Here is a 16752-nt window from a genome sequence, read left to right on the forward strand (position 1 = left end):
TAAGTGCGGTCCCGTAATTAGACCCGACATTGTTTCCTTGCAGAAAAGCGAGAAACGTGGAGATAGAAGAATCTCACAACGTCTACTTTGTTAAACATGAAAATCGCACGTGGTCTCGGAAGGAATTATGCTACATGGAAACAGCTGCACGGAGGCATCCGGATTTACACGTATATTTTACTTCACAGTTTAAGATTATTTAATTTTTATCATTTATTTTCCTTATACAGTCGAATCTGGATTTAGTGAGTCTGGATTTAGTGTTTCTGAGAATTGACATCGCGCCGCAGGGATGGGCGAGAGGAGCTGGGGGGGGGGGGGGGGGATGTGCAGTGTTCACTCAGGGGTGACAACACAGAGAGAAAACAGAAGAGAGACTAAACAGTTCCGAGACTCTGGATTTATGGTCACCGTCAGCCACAAAAGCGACACTAAATCCAGATTTTATTGAATTTTTATATAAATTTTTTAAATTAATTAGACACTTGGAAAAATATTCGTCCTGAATTGAAGAGATTGTTTGTTTGGCATAATTGTTCAGGGATCGCAGTGGCTCATTCTAGTAATGGAGAGAAATTTCGGCAGATTAATTCACAGCAAATCTCCTTGAGTTTATTACGCTTTGCGCGAGAACTAAGGTCTCGGAACCCTTGATTTTAAAGCACAGGTCTCGAAGTTTTAGGCATTAGGCCACGTGCCTTTGCTCTCAGGTCTCAAACTCTATCCTTTTAGATCACAGAATCCGAGACTTTAAATTACGTAAAGAATGTCGCTCTAAAATCAAGTGCACCCATGAAATAATCTCTTAAAATTTCTCTCCGTGTTGGTCCTTACATTTTAGGTCGAGCATCCGTCCATCGCCTTTTTTCCCAGGAGGGAAAAGAGAAGAGGTGAACTAGAGAAAATAAGGAGAGGGGAAGTAAGGGAAATGAGGGGAGTAGAATTTAAATAAATAAGGGGAAATGAGGTGATTTTAATTATGGCAGATGAGGGGAGGGAAAATCAAAGAAATATGAGGAAGGCGGTAATGGAAGTGAGGGAAGTGAGGGAAAATTAGAAAAGGAAAGTAGGGGAAATGATGGGAGAGAAAGTGAAGCTTAATAAGGAAAATGAGGGGAAGGGAAGTAGGGTTAATCATGGGAAGAAAAGTCAGGGAACTGGAGGGAGCGTGTGTAGGGTAAATGAGGGAAGGAGAAATGAGAGAATAGAATGAGGGTCAAAGCAGAGGAAATGAGGGGAGGACGAGTGAGGGTCAATAAGGAAAAGGGTAGTAGGATAAATAAGGAGAGATAAATTCTGGAAAATGAGTGAAAGTAGCTGGAATGAGTGGAAGAGAAATGAGGGAAATGAGTAGAGTGGAAGTAGGGGGAATATATATGAGGAAAAGTAGAGTCAGTGAAGAGAAATGAAGAAGAGGGAAAGAGAAATGAGGAGAGGAGAAGAAGGAGAAATAAAAAAGGAGAGAAGAAGTAAGGGTTAATAAGAGAAATGAGAGAAAGGGCAGTAGTTAAATAAAGGGAGGAGAATTGATAATTGAATAAGTAGAGAAAATAAGGGGAGAAAAGGAGAGGAAATATAGATGAAGGAAAGTAAAGTCAGTAAGGAGAAATAAGGGGAGAGTAAGAAGGAGAAGTAAATAAGGAGAGTGAAAATCTGCGTGTATAAGTTAAATAAGGCAAAGGAAAGCAGGGTAAACGAAGGGAGGAGAAACACGAAAGAAGGTGAAATGTCAAGAGTAGCTGTAGAGAAATTGAGGGAGAGGCAGTAAAAGAAATCAGGTGAGGTGAAGTAAGGGTCAATAAGAAGAAAAGAAGTAAGATGAATGAGGAGAAGGAAAGTAGGGGAAATGACGGTAGAAGTGAGAGAAATAAGAGGGAATTAAAAGTGAGTGAGAATGAGGAGAGTTGAAGTAGAGGAAGTGTAGATAAAGGAAAATATAGGCAGTGAGAGGAAATAAAAAAGAGAGTAGAAAAAATGAAGGGAGGGGAAGAAGGATAGACCAGGAGAGAAGAAGTGAAGGTAAATAAGAGAAACGAGAGAAAGAGAAGTAGGGTAAATGAAAGGAAGAGAAGTGGAGAGAGAAGTAGGGGGAAATATAAGGAAAATAGAAAATTTAGGAGGAGCTAAGAGAATTTAGGAAAAGGGGATAATGAAAAGTAAGTGGGTATAAGAGATCGGGAAGTAGAAAATGAGAAAAGAAGAAATGAGTTGAAATGAGAAGAGTGAAAGTAGAGAAAATTAGGTGATATAAAGTAGAGAAACTGAGGGGAGGAGAAGTAAAACTGAAGAAAGAGAAAGAAAGAAGGGTAACTAAGGGGATGAAAAGTGAGGTAAATGAGGGAAGTATAAGTGGGAGGAAATGGGCAGAGTGGAAGTAAGATAAACAAAAATAAGGGGAAGTAGGTGCAGTGAGGCAATTAAGGGAAAATCAGGTCAGAAAATAAAGGGTGGGGAAGTGGGAGAGATAAGTGGAAATTTGGATGGGTGAAGAACGAGAAATAAGAGGAAAAGTGAGGAGAAGGAAAATGAGGGAACAGCAAGTGTGGAAAACAAGGGAATGGAATTAGTGGAAATAAGCATAGGGGAAATTAGGCTAAAAGAGCAGTTCTGGTGATCAGGCGAGGGGAAGTAAAGAGAGGGGGTAGTATTGGAGGAAGAAGTTCGGGAGGGGGGAGCGAATGATAAAGTGTGGGGAGGGGATTAGGAGAGGGAAGGGCCTGTATTGAAAGAGTAGGGAATGTGAGGGGTAGAAGTTGTAGGTGAGGGGAAATATAAGAAGAGGATCTTTAAAGATTTCATTAACGTCTTGATAGGCTACCAAACCCCTTTTTTCTAGACGCGATGCGCCTGCTTCCGCTAATTTTATAAATTTTTCACAGGTTTATATGATAAATCTAGTATCTGAAAATCCACAGGAAAATGAAAGTCAAGTCTCTCCTCGAGTTATTGAGAAACAAGAGCTCAACTCGTTTTCAGGTTTCATAAACCTTTCAGAACAAGAAAAAAGTTTTGCAATATCAAGAACATTAAAACCGGAAATGATTCTTAGAAAAAAGATTGCTTATTACAATTCTAATGTTCGAAACATCGATCTATCAACTGAATGGTTCTTTGAAGGGTGAGTTTGAAAATATAAAATAAAAAGTTTACCATTTTTCAGGGCTTTTATATATTTTGAGAGCAATCAACTATTGGATTTAAATTTTCTTAAATTTTAAACATTTTCAACTATATTTCAATCTGAAATTATCAGATTTTTAAATAAAAATTTTCAAATTGCAGACGCTTTAATCTATACGTTATTTTCGTTAAATAAGCATTAGTACAATTTTTTCAAAATAGTGGCATTACTAGAAAAGTTTAAAACAATATAAATAGTTACGAGATTCTGAGCCCTTTTCAAAAATTATATCAATTTAAATTTAAATCCTTGAGGTTTTCTAAAATAACAAAAAAATTTCAGATCAATGCTCTCCAATGTTTATAAAATGTTAAGTTCCGAAATGGTGGAAATTGCAGCCAAGATTTATCTTTTGTGGAATTATCCAGGTGTGGCTTTGAATCCTGTGATGCACAATAGTCTCAATGATTTGCAGCAATATTTTTGCGAGTAAGTGGTAAAAGGTTAATGAATGAATAAAGAAAAATAATATGATGTTCCTGACAAGTAAAATGAAAAAAATCTAATCTTTTAAAGCAAAACTAAGGACTTCGATTTCACGATAGAACTTAAAGGAGAATTACAAGCATCAGGTATTCCATGCCACGCCTTCGCCGGATTTTTAATGCAAGAAATAATCAAAAATCGATTTTTCGATCAGCAACACGGACTCAAGCGAGCTCTAAACGATTTTTGTCCCAGGTTAGAAACACAAAATTTTAATTGCGAAAATATAGGACTACAATGAAATCTCACTTATTCCAAGGCTCACTAATTACAAGTCTCTCTCTCCCGCTCGGATATTCCAAGTGGTGCAGTATGTTCACCTCCCACCACTTTCCCTGTATGGTGCCTTCCGCGCCAGTGTCTTACGGCGCGCGCATCGATACGAGGCACGGCCAGCCAATGAACGTCGCTTGACCAAATAACCCTACGACTCGCGGTAGAGGTGGGGGCGTGTTCAGACTTGAAATGTCTGAATAATTACGTTTTTCGGTTCGGGGAAAAATTGAGAATTCACTTTAATAATTAGGGTGGAGCGAAAATGATAAATTTGTGGATTGGCTTTCGAAAAAACTGAAAAAATAATATTCTTTAAATCAATATCTTCTGACAGATATTCAAACAATTTTCGTGTTAGTTATACAATTATGACAAATGAATAGTGAATAGTAATGAAAAATTATAGATTTCAAAAACTATTTTTTGATCTGTTTAGAATTTTTCAGTCTTCAATCCAAAACTGGTCTCAAAACAGAGGAAATGGAGGGATTTTTTACGCAAATAATGGGATAATGAATTTTCAACCCAAAACTCTTTTAGCAAAAGAGATGGAATTTATAATGAAAGGGTTGAGTTTTCAAGTTAAAAAGAAGAATTTTTCAAGAAATAGTTTGTTTTTAAACCCGAAAAGATAAATTTTTAACAAAAAAGTTAACTTTTCCTCAAAAAAAGATTAACGATACAAATAGTTAAATTGTTAAAAACATAAACCAATTACTTGAATTTTCGACTAAAAAAAGAATTTTTAACAAAATACTTGAATTTTAAACAAAATAATTAAATTTGTTATTAAATGATTACATTTTTAATCCATTATTAAAAATTTTTAATGAAACAGATCATTTTTTCAGAAAATAATTAAATATATAAACAATAAAATTAATTTTTAACAAAGTAGTTCACCTATCAACCAAGAAAAAATACTTTTTAACAAAATGCTTTAATTTTCAAAAAATCGTTGAATTCTCAACTTAATAATTGCATTTTTTAACTTAAAGAGATCATTTTTCAACAAAATAATTAAATCTTTAAAAATTAAAATGAATTTTTAACAAAGTAGTTCAACTATCAACCGAAAAAAAATACTTTTAACAAAATACTTTAATTTTCGACAAAAGAATTGAATTCTGAACATAATAATTGAATTTTTAACTAAAAGAGAACATTTTTCAAGAAAATTCAAGCAATAAAATTAATTTTCAAGAAATTTGTTCAGCTTTCAACACATTAGTTCAATTTTCTACAAAAAAATTACTTTTTATCAAAATATTCGGATTTTCGACAAAATAATTAAATTTTTAACTTCAAGAGATATTTTTTTTATCATTAAATATTTAAACAATAAAAGGTTTTTTAACCAAATAGTTCATCTGTCAACCAATTAGATGAATTTTCAACCAAAGAAACTTTGTAACCAAATATTTACATTTTTAACAAAATGATTCAATTTTTGAAGAAAAAAAATTTTCGACAAAGTAATTGAATTTTAAAGAAAATAATTGAATTTTTAATGAAAAAGGATTATTCTTTAAGAATACTTGGATTTTCTACAAAATAATTAGATAATAGAGTTTTGAAGTAAAGAATGTAAGTACTCAATCAAAAATATAATAGCAGAACCAAAAACAATTAAGTTAAACCAAATATATTTAAATATTTAACAAAAGAGATGATTTTGCAACTAAATTAATAAATCTTTAACTGAAATAATTAAACTTTCAGTTTAAAAAAAAAATCATTTTCAATCCAAAAAACATGGATATTCATGTCTGTTAATTAACTTTTTTTCAAAATTATTTCTATAGGTTGATCTAATTTCAACAATCGAAAAATTTACAACTTATACATTTTTTTAACAAAATAGTTTTATTTTAAACTAAAAAGGATAATTTATCCACAAAAAATGTAATCCTTAAACAAAAAAATTAATTTTTAACACAGTAGTTTAACTTTCAATGAATTAGTTGAATTTAAAAAAAAATAATTAAATTTTTTGATAAAAGAGATTAATTCTGAACCAAAAATATGTTAATAGACTTTTAAATTAAAAAGAAGGAATTTTTAAACAGAAATAATTGAATTTTTTTAATTAAATCAAATTTCTAACAAAAGAGAAGGAGTTTCAACTGTAATGAGAAATGTTTAACTGGACTTTTTTATGAATTTTTTTTTATAATGAATGTTTAACAGTTAACTTCTCAGTTAAAAAATTAATATTTCGCCAAAAAAGCGAATATTTAAAAAGATAGTTCAATTTTCAACCTGAAAAAAGATATTTCAACAATTCAAAATAAATTTCGAACCAAACAGTTAATTTTTAAAATAAAAAAGATCAACTTTAAACCAAAAATTTACTAGTTAAATTTTTATTTTGAAACAAAAATTATTATTAAGCTAAAAACGAACTTGCAGCATAATAGTTGAACTTTCAACCAGATAATAAATTTTTAACAAAGAGGTTCAACTTTAAAACAAATAGTTGAATTTTTAACTAAAGGTGTTAAATTTTTGAATAAGAAAGGTACAGTTAAATATTTAGTTAAAAAGTTAATTTTTATTGAGAAAAAGGGTAATTTTCATTAAAAAGGGGGGGGGGGGAGAAAAGGTAATGAGGGGAACGAATGTGAAGTCTGGTATTTAAAAAAAAATTCAATATTTTTTTTTATTTTGTTAAATGTACACTTTTTCGAAAACTTTGAATAGAACCTGAAATTTCTTTAGTTTCATCCAAAGAAACATATTATTTTTCTTTCAAGTAAAAAAATCATTCTTCGTACCTAAAACTTTCCAAAATCGCAACAAAAAATTCCTAAATCACGAAAAAAAAAATTTCTGAAAAAACACGTAAAATTTTTTTTTAGATCAAGCTGAAGAAATTTCAGTTTTTACATATTAAACTTTTTACGAAATGTGTGCATTGGATTCTATAAAAAAAACATGCTTTTAAATATTTTTAAAAAATTCGAAAACAAAATGTTTTGAATTTTTTATTTTTTATATCGTTCTATAGTGAAAACCAAACATATAAAAAATTCTTCATAATTTTTTAACCAGCAGGACATTTTTTTACTTTTTTCGAACCAAAAATCGAACATTTTGAACATTTTTTTTTTATTTCCTAATTATTGACAAAATTTATTGCTTTTTCAGAATCCAACAATGCCCAGGAGTCAGGATATTAAAAATAAAGTCAAATTATTTATCGAGTGGACTTTTCTGTCCGACAATTTACCCTGATGGTCTTTTCACCGACTTTGAAGACGTTTTTCAAAAAACAGAAGACTTGACAATACATTAACCTGATAATATATTTTAGAAAATGATTGACGAAGATTAAGTTATGAATCAAAATTTTATAATAAAAACTTTATTATTAAAAAACTTGTATAACGAAAGTTAAAAAATCCATTTAGCAAATATTATATGTATAAAATTATCTACAAATTGTGATTCCTTCAGGACAGGAAATTTTTTATTTGAATGTTCTGTATTCGTAGAGTCGCAGAACTCCGAGCCAAACCCACAATTCTCCTACTGCGAAAAAAATTGTATAATAATATAGAGTCATTAGTGGTCCAAAAATCGACAATTTAAAATATTTTATTTATTTTCATTTTAAGATAAATAAAAAATTAGTAAATAAAAATGAAAACAATTTTTATAATATTTCTAGTATTCTGACTTCCAAAACTATCCATTGAAAAATATTAAATATTTTTCGAATTTCACTCAGAATAATATAACTAGAGAAAATCATTTTAAATTCAAGAAAAATTTATATAAATAAATACATGAATCAAAAATAAATTCCCTATTGAAAGTCCATTGGACGGCTATCAATTTTCCAAAACATTATTTTCCAATGGAGAACCGTATTAAAAAAAACAGTAATTTTTTTAATAGAATAAAATGTTTATTTATTAAATTCTCTTATAAAATAACGTGAATATATAATTTTTTCTCAATGAAAAATTCAGTTTTTCCTTGAATTTTTAACTGTTGCAAACAAAAGAAAATTCCATTTTTATCAATTCAATTTTCAACATTTTAATTTTCAATTATTCAAATTAGAAACAAATTAAAAATAATTGCATTCAAACATTAGAAAATTTAACTGCTAAAAATTCCGCCGTTTAAAATTGCATTTTCAAACTTCGTAATTGCCTTAAATTTTTTTTCTTCTACTTTTTATTTATTTTTTTTCTTCAATTTTCTTTGAATATCAACGGTAAGAAGTTCAACTGTCGATGATAACAGAAGAACATTAAAAGTTGAAGGAAAAAAATGTTCAATATTTCAGTTTTTAACAGTTGAGTTTTTAACGGTAGAATTTTTAGCAGTCAAATTTTGGTCTATTCAAAATTCAACTGTGGAAAAAAGAAAAAAAAATTAAATTTTCAAGAATTAACTTTTTGATAGGTAGCTAAAAATTAAATGTTCAGAAATTTTCAATTTCATCAATTGCTGAAAATTGAAATGTTCAAAATTGCAGAAAATTCAAAATTGAAGAAAATCGTAGAAAATTGAACATTCAAATGATGGAAATTAAATTACCAATTTTCTTTAAGTTTCAGCCATTGAATTGTTAACATCTCAAAAAAATTTCAAAATTTTTAATTCCTTTTTCTAGACTCGACAGTTCAATTTTCTTCAACCTTCAAAGTTAAAAATTGAAATATTGAAAATTGAAATTCATTAATTATCGCTTTTTTCCAAAACGGACTGCCGCTGGAAAAATAATGATTTTGAAATTTTTCGGGCATCCATTCAGCTCTGAATAGACAATTTATGAGATTTAGAAAAAAATCCCAACTTTATCATCTCTTTTTGAGAGTTACAGAATTTTTTTTTTATTCAAAGAAATTCTCTTTAAATCAAAAAATCTGTTTTCTGAGTAATGGGTAAAAACTGGAGAGTAATCAATTTAAAAAGAAATCAAAAATTGATTTTCTTTTGAAAAAAGAATTCCTAATTGGTAATGGCTTCGGTTTAGAGTTTTAAAAAAACACTAAAATATGAAAACTTACAAACGATAAAGGCAGTGCAGGCAGTATAAAAAAGTGCAGTAGAAAATTGAAGATTTCCGAAAAATAACCAGGAAGCCACTAAAGCATCGCCAACATCGCAAACGAGGTCTGCCATTGAGAGAATTATCGAAGGTAAACTCCACCGAGGACTTTTCTTTAAATTAGAGAGAAAGAAACAACATTAATCAACAATTTATGCGTATTTTTATTTATCATTTTTTATTTTTGTTTTAATCAACAAAGAATTTTTTTTTAATTTTCTTTAATTTCCAGGATTGGAATTTCCTATTATCTTGGATTTCCCGCAGTACAAAATTGTAAATTTTAAGCACTAGAAAATTAAATTTACAATTTTCAACTGTGAGAAACTAAAAAAAAATTAATTTTAAACTGTTGAAAATAAAAGTTAAGGCAATTTTGAATTTTAAACTGACGAAAATTGAAGAAAATTGGAAATTTAATTTTATAAGTAGAATTTAACAGTTGAAATTTCAACTGATGAATTTTTAATTTAGCTAAATTTTTAACCGTTAAACATTTAACTACTGAAATTGAAAAAAAATTTAATTTGCAGCAGTTAAAATTAAATTGTAAATTTTCTGGATTTTTTAACAGTTGAAAACATATCTGTTGAACGTTAAAGATAGTTGGAAATTCCATTTCCAACTTTTTCATTTTTAACGATTGAAAATTCTACTTTGAAATTATAAGAAAATTAAATTCTGAAGTTTTAACTGATAAAAATTTAGAAAAAATGAATTTCAATAGTTCAGTTTCTAAAAGTAGCATTTTCAGCTGTTGAAAATTGAAAAAAAATTTAATTTTAATTTTAAACTGTTGAAAATTCAAGAAAATTGAATTTTTAAATCTTGGATTTATACAGTTTCTTATTAAACTACAGAAAATAGAAGTAAATTCAATTTTGAATTTTTAACTGACAACAAACGCAGATAAATAACAAGCTAAATATTATTAATAAAATTTAAGAGTTGAAATTTCACCTGTTGAATATTAAAGAAAATGTAATTGTCAACAGTTGAATTATCTATTGTTCGAAATTGAATTTTCAATTTCTAGAAATTTTTAATCAGCCAAAGTTTTAATTTATCTACATTTTTAGCAGTTCGAAATTGAACTACTGAAATTTAAAAAAATTAAATTTTCAACAGTTGAAAAATGTAACTACTGAAATTGAAAAAAAAAATCAATTTTCAACAGTTGAAAATTAAATTGTAAATTTTCTGGATTTTTTAACAGTTGAAAATTCAATTTTCAAGTGTTCAATTTTAACGATTGAAAATACTACTCTGAAAATAGAAGAAAATGTAATTTTTAATTGTCAACTGTTAAAAATTTAACAAAATTGAATTTTCAACAGCTCAGTTTCTAACAGCATAGATTGAACTACTAAAGTTGAAAAAAATTGTCAAAACTTGAAAATTTTCTGGATTTTTTAACAGTTGAAAATACAAATGCTGAACGTTAAAGATAGTTGAATTTTTAACACTTGAAAATTTTACTTTGCAAAAACAAGAAAATTAAAGTTTTGAATTGTCAACTGTTAACAATTTAGGAAAATTGAATTTTCAACAGTGCAGTTTCTAGAAGTAGCATTTTTAACTGTTGAAAATTGAAAAAAATTGAAACTTTAATTTTAGACTGGAGAAAATTGAAAAAAATTTGAAACTTTAATTTTAAATTGTTGAAAATTAAAGAAAATTTAATGTTTGAATCTTTAAAATTAAATTTATAATATTGGTTAATTTTTCAACAGTTTAATTTCAAACTGCTGACAAACTTCCCACTTTCTTTAACTTGCAAAAGTAGAATTTTCAATATCCTTCAATTTTCAGAAGTTGAAAATTGAATTTTCCAACACTGAATTTCAAACAGAATTTTAATTTTAACTTTAAAAAAAATTTAATTTTCTTTAATTTTCAATTCTCTTCAAATTATTTTATTGTTCATTTTTAAACAGTTGAAAAATTAAATTGTCGAAAGCCGAAGAAAATTAAAAATTTAATTATTTACGATTTCAATGGAATTTTCAATTTTCTTGAATTTTCAAAATTTCAAAATTGAACTCTTGAAATTTTAAATTTTAACAGTTGTATTTTGCATTTGCCACCATTTTCAGAAGTTAAAAATTTATTTTTCAATTCTCTTCAATTCTTAAAAATGAAATTTTTTTAATATAAGATTTTAACGATTGAGTTATCAACTGTTAAAAAATCAACTGTTGAAAATTGAACAAAATTGAATTTCTAAATGCATATTTCAATTCAATTTTCAATATACTTCATTTTTTTAAGTTGAAAATTCAATTTTCATCTATTTTCTATTTTCTACAATTTTTTATATTTCTAATTTTCTTTTCAATTTTTAGAATGTTTAAAAAGCTGAAAATTATACTGTTCAAAGTTGAAGAAAATTGAAAACTTAATTTTCAATGGTCGCAAATTGAACTCTTGAATTGATTTTACAACTGTTTAATTTCTGACAGTTAGATTTTCAATTTGCTACCATTTTTAGCAGTTGAATTTTCTTCAATTTTCGCATTTCTACATTTGTCAACAGTGAAAAATTCAAATTTAGATTTTCTTGAATTTTTAACCTTTGAAAATTCAATAAAATTGAAAATGGAATTTAAACTGTTCAAAATCCAACTGTTAGAAATTGAACTATTGGAAATTTAATTTTTTACAATGTTCAACAGTTCGCAACAAAAAACTGTTGAAAACTCAAATGTTCTTAAATTCCTCTATTGAAAGATAAAGGCAATTGAAACTTGAATTAAAACTTTTGGAAATTTAATTTTTTCCAATTTCAAATCAAATTTTCAACAGTTGATTTTACAATTTACTACCATTTCCAGCATTTAAATTTTCTTCAATTTTCAATTTTCTTCATTTCTGAACAGTTCAAAATTCCACTAGTGAAAATTAAACAGTTGAAAATTGAAGAAATTTAATTTTAAACAGTTAAAAATTCAAATGTTAAAAATATAATTCTAAAAACGTCGCCATCGAAAGAATTATCGAAGGTAAACTCTGCTGAGGCCTGTTTTAAAAAAATTGTGCTCAAAAACGCAAAATTAATAAAAAAATTTGTAAGAGATCACGATAAAGTATTCTGCCAATTCTCTTTCATTCTTATTTATTTATTCCGCCACATTCCGATTGGGAAATGAAAATGATCGCCCTCGTACGTGGACGTCAAGTTTACCTTTCGAGTAATTTAAACGAATCAAATTCGTGTCAAGCTCAGTTCAGATTCCTTTTGCAATCAAATCATCACGTAGACAATTTACGAACCAAGTCTCAAAGCCTGATTATTTTTATTCAAGCCATGTAGTGCATCCAAAATTCGTAGAATAAAAATTAATTCAATTTTATATATTGTTTTCAAAATTATGTAGGTTGTATTAATTTTTTAATAATAAATCACTTTCAATATTCAAAAATTGAGGGTTTCTTCCCAAATGATATTTTTTACCCGGTCAATTGCTAATTTTGCTCAGTCACTTTAAAAGAGTTCAAAAGATTTCAATGATTTCAAATGAGTTTTTAAAATTTTTGAAACATTTTAGCAGTTGAATTCTCTTTATTTTTTAATTGCTAAAAATTCAACTGTTGAAAATTCGATTTTCAATTTTCTTTCATTTTCATCACTTGAAAATTAAACTGTTGACAAATTTTTGAGAATATAATTTTTAATATTCTCGAATTTTCAACGGTCGAAGTTTGAACTCTTGAAAATTGTGGTTTTCAATTCCTTCAATTCCAAACAGTCGAATTTTTTAAATTTGAGAAATCACCAATTGATTTTTTAAAAAATGAATTGTTGAAACTGAAGAAAATTAAAATTTCAACAATTGAAAATTCAAGAAAATTCAGAATAGAATTTAAACTATTGAAAATTAAATTTTTTTAAATTTTTGACAGTGGAAAATTAAACTATTGGAAGTTAAGGACAATTAAAAATTAAATTTTCGACGGTTTGAATGAATTTTTTAATTTTCTTGAATTTTCAACGGTCGAAAATTGAACTCTTGAAAATTGAGTTTTCAACAGTTTAATTTCTAAAAGTTAAATTTTTCATTTTCTACCATTTTCAGTAGTTGAAAATTAATTATTCAATTTTAAACAGTGAATTTTTAAAAATTTGTGTTTTTAAATTGAATTTTCAGCGGAATTGAAAATTCAGGAAAATTCAAAAAAGACTAAACTTTTGAAATTAAATTTTTTTAAACTTTTGACAGGTGAAATTAAACTGTTGGCAGTTGAAGAAAATTAAGAATTGCATTTTGGACAGTATAAATAGAATTTGTTAAATTGAATTTTCACTGGTCGAGAAATAAAGTCTTGAAAATGGAGTTTTCAAAAGTTCAATTTCTAATCATTGAATTATTGTCCTGTTGCTACCATTTTTAGCAGATACCTTTTTTTTTAAATTTGAAGCTCTTTCAACTCGAAATTATGAATTGTTTTTGCAATTTAATGTTCAATAATCTTCAATTTTCATAAGTGAAATTTTCAAAATTTTTGATTTCAACTACCAAATTTAAAAAAAATAACATTGAACTTTCAAAAGTTTCAATTCAATTTTCTTCTATTTTCAGCTCTCTTAATTTTTTTCCATTTTCTTGAAATTTTTAATTGTTGAAAATTATACCTTTGAAAATCTTATCTTTAAAATTAAAATTTAAGAAATTTAAATTAAATTTAAACCATATAATCTTGAAAATAATCAACAGTTTAATTTCCAGTAGTTGAATTTCTAATTGCTACCATTCGCATAAATCTAATTATCTACAATTTTCTCATTTCAATATTTTTCAAAAGTTGAATTTTGAATTTTATATTTTCTTCAATTTTCAACCAATGAAAATTCAAGAAAATTGAAAATAGAATTAAAACTGTTGAAGATCCAATTTTCTATATTTTCTACCATTGCAAATTCAAGAAAATTGAAAATGGTTCGAAATTGAATTTTCCATTTATCACAATGATTAATTCTCATCAATTTTCAGCAGTGGAATTTTTAAAATTTGTGATTTCAAAAACTGAATTTTAAAAATTAAGCAAAAATAAATTTTCACCAACTTCAATTCAATTATCAATTTAATTGATTTTTTAAAAGTTAAATATTAAAGTTTCTTCTATTTTCAACTCTTTTCAGTTTTAAATTATTTTTCTTTTTTTAACAGTTTAAAATTCAATTTTCTATTTTTTTAAATTTTTAAGCTGTTGAAAATATACTGTTCAAAGGTAAAGAAATTTTAATTTATAACAGTCAAACCAGAATTTTCACTAATCAAAAATTGAACTCTTGAAAACTTAATTGGCGACCGTTCAGTTTCTTTCAGTTGAACTTTCCATTTGCTGCAATTTTTATTAGTTGAATATTCTTTAAATTTTCACATTTCCACATTTTTCAGCAGTTTAAAATTATAGAAAATTGAAAATGGAACTCAGATTGTTAAAAAAATTCGATATTTTTTAAGCTCTAAAAGTTGTGAATTAAACTATTTAACGGTTTAAATGGACATCTTTATTTTCTTGAATTTTCAAGTCTTAAAAATTGAATTTTTTATTTGCTACATTTTTCAACTCTCATTTTTTTTTAATAAAAAAAAAATTTTTAAATACTATGCAAATTTATATAAAAATTTTTATCCGGAAATATATTTTTTCAGCTATTGTTATTTTCAATATAAACAATAATTTTTGAAAGCTTTTAAAATTTAAACAAAATTTCCGCAATGAAATCTTTGATTATTTTATTTTTAATAAATAATTAATATTTAACAAAAAAATGTTTTAAATTATATAGATTTGAGAATTTTCTAGATTGGGTATTTCATAATTCGGCAATTTTCTGTCAGGAATTTTATTATTCTCAAATTTGCAAATTCGTGAATATCATAAGCTGTAGGGAATTTTATTTTCGGAAATTTTTCAATTCAGCATTTTGATATTACGGAAATTTTATAATTTCGGCAATTTTATTATTCGGGAATTTTATGGTTAGGAATTTTATTGACTCAGAATTTTCAGTCGTTCCACAGTATGCCGCTTTTTAAATTTGGAAGAAGGTAGTTTCAAATTCTGGTAAATTTGTTATTGTAAAAAAATAATTTTTAAATTCAAGCAAAATCTGATTTGGAAAATTCCTGTTCAAAAAGTAAACTCACTATAATTTTCTGACATTCTTTCTAATTAAATATTGCTTAAACTTAAGGCCTTAAGGCTTTTAAAATGACTTGAGGTTTCGTCAGATCCATAATACGTCTATAAGAATGCGTTGTTCATTTTAATTTTTAACTACATAATCTATAGGCAATTATACTGGTCGCAACAGAGTTTTTTTCGAAAACTGTTTTTTTTTTTCTAGTTGAAAATTGAGTGTTTTTTTGCGCCTGTAAAATGCAACATGCTAGCTAACAGTGTACGCCGGGCTGCAGGCACACGTCTAGTTTAAAGTTGCATAAAATCTACAAGAAGCATTAAGAAAGATATATATATTTTTTTCGAAAATTTATCCTAATATATTATTATTTATTTTTATTATTCTATTATATTATATCACATGTTGCTAGGTCGTGTGACTGCAGCACGGCACGCACTGTTAGCTAGCGTGTTGCGTTTCACAGGCGCAAAAAATCAACTTGAAAATACAAAAAAAAACAAGAATATTTTTTGAAAAAAGCTCTCTGTTCTGATCGATATAATTGCCCTTAGATTATGTATATAAAATATTACATTAAAGAATACATTCTTGTCAACGTATTATGGATCTAGCGAAACCCCAAGTCATTTTAAGAGCCTTAAATGGGCCAGCCTGACAAGACAATGATAATAATAAGGGCTAACAAATTAGAAATGTAAATAAAAAAATGGTGACTTAAAATAATGAAAATTAGGAATAACTCACTGAAATTAGAGAAAAGATAAGCATAAGAGCTGCAATTGACGAAATTATAGAGTAAGGCACCGAATATCCTAAGCTGAGGGTGACGACTTTTTTATGGGCAGATATAAAACCATTTACTGTTTTTCCATTTTCCAATAAGCTGTATTCTGTACGGCCATATCGAATTCCATGATAGCTCAAAGCCAAAACGAAGGAAACAAGCAATAACGCTTGAAAAGTTCGAAAACCCTCACTTATCGGTGATATTTTTATTAACAATTTTTCATTTTTTGTTGATTTTGATCTAGGCTCAGGAAATATTTTGCGCTGTTTTTTCACCTGAATATATTTATTAATTTAATTACTTTTTGCCAATTTATTTATTATTTTTTACTTAATTTCTACAGGGCTCGAACTCACTTTAGAGAAAAGAAATAGTCTCAATACTCAATAGAGGCCGAAAAATTACATTTTCAAAATTCCCTGAATTTTCCCCGATTTTCCTTTTTCTTCACCATTAATATTCAGGGACCCAAAATTTAATCTTGTGAGATTATTATAATAGAATATTTTGTAAGCATGCTAATAATACAACTTCAGATTGAAATTGAAATCTTTTAAATTAAATTATTACAACCAAAAAAGATTACTTTTTTGAGATAACGTTTGAATATTTTAATTCAAAAGAAGACAATTCCAACAAAACCGTTGAATTTTCCGCTGAAAAAGATGACTTTTTAAGAAACTAATTACATTTATAATTCGGATTTTTAATCAAATAGCTGAATTTTCATGCTAAAAAGTCGAATGTTATAGAAAAACTGTTGACTTTAATAGCCCGAAAAGAATAATTTTCAAAAAAAGTTA

General features: G+C 27.1%; 2 protein-coding genes across 3 annotated transcripts in view; one reads left to right on the plus strand and one right to left on the minus strand.

Moving 5' to 3' along the window:
- The window catches only part of LOC117171433, a 17931-nt gene extending 10435 nt beyond the window's left edge, over positions 1 to 7496 (plus strand). For both annotated transcript variants that reach the window (XM_033358760.1, XM_033358761.1), the window contains exons 3-7: positions 44 to 170; positions 2880 to 3118; positions 3464 to 3610; positions 3698 to 3862; positions 7094 to 7496. In XM_033358760.1, the coding sequence (XP_033214651.1) occupies positions 44 to 170; positions 2880 to 3118; positions 3464 to 3610; positions 3698 to 3862; positions 7094 to 7241 (826 nt within the window). In that variant the 3' untranslated portion in view covers positions 7242 to 7496. The remainder of the gene's footprint in view (positions 1 to 43; positions 171 to 2879; positions 3119 to 3463; positions 3611 to 3697; positions 3863 to 7093) is intronic.
- The window catches only part of LOC117171434, a 14852-nt gene continuing 5423 nt past the window's right edge, over positions 7324 to 16752 (minus strand). Inside the window, exons 2-4 of the mRNA XM_033358762.1 lie at positions 15907 to 16224; positions 8971 to 9124; positions 7324 to 7477 (exon numbers count right to left, since the gene is read on the minus strand). Of these exons, the coding sequence (XP_033214653.1) occupies positions 7416 to 7477; positions 8971 to 9124; positions 15907 to 16224 (534 nt within the window). The 3' untranslated portion in view covers positions 7324 to 7415. The remainder of the gene's footprint in view (positions 7478 to 8970; positions 9125 to 15906; positions 16225 to 16752) is intronic.

Source organism: Belonocnema kinseyi, chromosome 4 (assembly GCF_010883055.1).
Source record: "Belonocnema kinseyi isolate 2016_QV_RU_SX_M_011 chromosome 4, B_treatae_v1, whole genome shotgun sequence".
NCBI lineage: Eukaryota > Metazoa > Arthropoda > Insecta > Hymenoptera > Cynipidae > Belonocnema > Belonocnema kinseyi.